The sequence below is a fragment of the Molothrus ater genome, chromosome 9 (genome assembly GCF_012460135.2).
Source record: "Molothrus ater isolate BHLD 08-10-18 breed brown headed cowbird chromosome 9, BPBGC_Mater_1.1, whole genome shotgun sequence".
NCBI classification, from domain to species: domain Eukaryota; kingdom Metazoa; phylum Chordata; class Aves; order Passeriformes; family Icteridae; genus Molothrus; species Molothrus ater.
This window is the reverse complement of record NC_050486.2, coordinates 24683466-24687403: the sequence shown is the minus strand read 5'-3', so window position 1 is coordinate 24687403 and position 3938 is coordinate 24683466. Positions and strand designations below refer to the sequence as shown.

At 62.2% G+C, this 3938-nt stretch overlaps 1 protein-coding gene across 1 annotated transcript; it reads left to right on the top strand.

Annotated features, from left to right (window-relative positions):
* Positions 1-712: 712 nt before the first annotated feature.
* Positions 713-3728, top strand: DMRTA2 (DMRT like family A2). The gene is made up of 2 exons (XM_036387837.2): positions 713-1784; positions 1971-3728. Exons 1-2 carry the CDS (start codon positions 1292-1294, stop codon positions 2846-2848), a joined length of 1371 nt encoding a protein of 456 aa, XP_036243730.1. The 5' UTR covers positions 713-1291; the 3' UTR covers positions 2849-3728.
* Positions 3729-3938: the final 210 nt, after the last annotated feature.

Here is a 3938-nt window from a genome sequence, read left to right as displayed (position 1 = left end):
AAGGAAGGAAGGAAGGAAGGAAGGAAGGAAGGAAGGAAGGAAGGAAGGAAGGAGAGAGGTGTCATTACGTACTATCATAAAACAAAATCTCCAAGGGGAGGGGAGAGACCATAAATTGAATTGTCACCTTGCACAGCATATTCCCCCCTCCCCTTTATGACAAGTAACACCCAGGGGAAAAAAAAAATAAATCAAACGGTTGGCAAGTACCGTTACCACTGAATTTAAAAGAGCGAAGCAAAGTAGAAGCGGGCCAAGCCCGGGGGTGTCGGGGTGTTCCAGGCGCGCCCCCGCTGTCCCCGCGCTGCCCCCGGGCGCTCCCGGCGCTCCGCGGGCGCGGCGGGCGCGGCGCGGCCAATCAGCGCAGCGCGCGCGGGCCCTGGCCAATGGCAGGCGCCACATTGTTGTCCAATGTTGCCTAATGGCAACGCGGGCCGCAACAATAGCGCGAGTGGCGGCGGGGGCGGGCGGGCAGCGCTCCGCTCCCTCCGCTCCTTCTGCTCCACTCTCTCCGCCCCGCTCCGCTCCGCTCTGCCCCGCTCCGCTCCGCCAGGCCCGCGCCGCCTCCCGGGGGGCTCCCGGCCCGGCCCGACAGCTGCTCCGGGCTCGCCGCGGCTCCTCCGCCCGCCTGCGGAGGTGCTGCTCGGGAGACCGGGCGTTTTTGGTTTTTTTTTTTTTTTTTTTTTTTTTTTAATTTTTTCCCGCTATTCTCTGCTGGATTTTAGCCTCGCGAGGGAGCCTGTCGTTGAAGGTGCCGGATTGTTCTTTGAAGGGACACTGCTAGTCTGTGGCCGCAGTTGCAGGGGGACGGGGGAACGGAGCTTAGCGAGCAGCTCGGGTTGCACCGGGGCGCCGTGGGGAGCGGCGAGCCCGCGAGCGCGGACGGGAGAGCCCGGCTTTGAGCCTGGCGCGATGAACTTGGTGCTGCCCCGCCAGATGCGCACGGAGAGCAAGGAGGCGAGAGAGATCTAAGTTTTCTCGGATTTTCTTGTGTTAGCTTTGCTTTTCGGGCGCGGAGGGGAGGAGGGCGCGGAACGGCTCCCGACGGGCCCCTCCTCAGTTGAACCCCGCTCCGGGGGGACGGGGGCGTCGAGCGAGGCGAGAGGACAGGCTCTGCGGTTTGCATGCCCGCTCCCGGGGCTCTGTGTGCCCCCCGCTCGTGATTGCGCTTGAAGGCGACGGGAGCCTCTCCGCGCCCGGGCGCGGGTGCGGCGCAGGGGCTCCCCCGCCCCGCGTCGCTTTGGGGGAGGCCGGGGAGGGGGGGCCGCTCTCTCGGGGCGGGCTCGCCGGGATGGAGCTGCGGTCCGAGCTGCCCAGCGTGCCCGCCGCGCCCCCCCCGGTGCCCCCCAGCTCGGTGGCGGCCGCGGCGGCCGCGGCTGCGGCCACGCTGCCGGTGAGCGTGGCCGGGAGCTTGCTGCGGGCGCCGCCGCTGCTGCTGCGGGCGGCCGAGAAGTACCCGCGGACGCCCAAGTGCGCCCGGTGCCGCAACCACGGCGTGGTGTCGGCGCTGAAGGGCCACAAGCGGTACTGCCGCTGGAAGGACTGCATGTGCGCCAAGTGCACCCTGATCGCCGAGCGCCAGCGCGTCATGGCCGCTCAGGTGGCGCTGCGCCGGCAGCAGGCGCAGGAGGAGAACGAGGCCCGGGAGCTGCAGCTGCTCTACGGCACGGCCGAGGGGCTGGCGCTGGCGGCCGCCAACGGCATCATCCCGCCCCGGCCCGCGTACGAGGTGTTCGGCTCCGTCTGCGCCGGGGCCGGCGGCGAGGGAGGCGCCGGCGCCTCAGGTAAGGCCGCGCTGCGAGCCCTCGGAGCGGGGGTGATGGGGGGACGGGGCCTGGAGAGGCGGCGGGAGACGAGCGGGGCGCGGGGCTGCGGGAGGGTGGCCCCGCCGACGGCCGGGGCGCTCCGCGGGGCCCGCCGGGGGCAGCCCCACTGACGGTGTCTCTTCCTTCTGCCCCCCCGGCCCGCAGAGTCCAAGATGCAGAAGTTCGAGCTGTTCCCCAAGACGCTGCTGCCGAGCCGCGCCGTCACCCCGCAGCAGGCGGGCGGGAAGCCCCTCTCCCCGGACGGCGAGTCCGTGCCCGGCACCTCCTCCCCAGATGCTCGCCACGGCTCGGGCTCGGAGAACGGGGACGGCGAGTCCTTCCTGAGCTCCCCCGTCTCCAAGGGCCCGAAGGAGGGGGAGGAGAGCCCGGGCTCCATCAGCCCGCTGGGCTCGGACTCGGGCTCAGAGGCGGACAAGGACGAGCAGGACCCGTCGCCCTCGGCCGGCGGCCGGCAGCGGACTCCCATCGACATCCTGACGCGCGTCTTCCCGGCGCACAAGCGCAGCGTGCTGGAGCTGGTGCTGCAGGGCTGCGGCGGGGACGTGGTACAGGCCATCGAGCAGATCCTCAACAACCGCGGCCCGGAGAAGGGCCCCGAGGAGGGCTGGGCCCGGGACGGCGCCTTGCAGGGCCTGCCGCCCACCCCCGCCGCCGCCGCCGCCCACCACCGGCCCTTGATCGCCGGCGCCATGGCCCCGGCCATCGGCACGCTGGGCAGCCGCTCCGCCTTCTCCCCGCTGCAGCCCAACGCCACGCACTTCGGGGCCGAGGCCGGCGCCTACCCCCTGGGCACGCACCTGGGACTGAACCCGCTGCGCCTCGCCTACTCGGCGCACAGCCGGGGACTGGCCTTCATGACCCCCTACTCCACGGCCGGGCTGATGCCCACGCTGGGGTTCCGGCCGCCCGTGGACTACGCCTTCAGCGACCTGATGCGGGACCGCTCCGCCGTGCACAAGGAGCAGGTGTACTCCGGAGGGCTCTACGGGCCCATGGTCAACAACACCCCCGAGAAGCAATAGCGGCTTCCTAAAGCTCGTCTGTGTAGAGGTAGCTAGGTAGGCACGGGTGGACGGACACGGGGGGCTTGCTCTCCCCCCGTGCAGGCGGTGGTTGCGTGCAGAGCCCGGCGCGGACAGGCGTAGGTGTGTTAAGGTGATACAGGTGCACTTTCATTGTCCAGACATGAGTCGCTCTTTGTTGCTTATGGCCATAAGCATGGATATCCTCGGCGCGTCGTGGGGTGTGCACACACGCGAGCGCTCTTTTCCACAAACACATACATATATATATATATGTATACTAGCAAGTGTATAATGTTATAAAATGGAAATCTAAGTTATTAATGTAACTCGTAGGTGAACTCGGTATTAACGTTAAGCTAAAGGTTAGGCAGCGCATTGTAATACTTACCAGGCATATAGATGAAACATTGTCAAACTGAAAACCTTTTCCTTCCCGCCCCCAGAAACGTTGCGGTCTGTATATAACATTGGAAAGTAGATATATTTGTAACTGTCCGTAGGACCCTGGCGCCAATGGTGTATGATGGTTTAATAAGCCTCCTTCATTTGTGATCTGCAAGAAAATTGCTTTCTTGTTCCGATGTAGCAAACTTCTTGCTGTTTCTAACAGGTAATTCTGTGTTTCCATTTCATAGAAATAAATGTTATTTTCTATTAAAAAAAAAAAATCGGTCTTATGAATGGCAAGTGGTATTTTATGAGATGATGGAAGTGTGTTTTGGGAAATTCATTTGACAAGTACATTCAATATTTAAAGGAGTTTATGCAAATAGTACAAACATGTTTACTACATTTTTATCATGGTCAAACTAGATATTCTTCAGATAAATTTATAAATAAAAACAAAGCGTACAAGCAAGAGCAAATTCCTTATCAACTGAAATTGTCAAATACGTTTATTTCTGGTTCTGATATTTTTCTTATTTTTGCCTGAGGAAAAAATCCCCAACAAACCTACAGAGGTGTAAATTTAAGCAGGATTTCTCACTTCGGTATCTGATGTTTTTTGTCATATTTAGGGAATTTGGAAGTGTTGCAAAGAGAGCCCTGGTTAAATCAAATCCCACCTTGCGACCCGCGGGTTGTG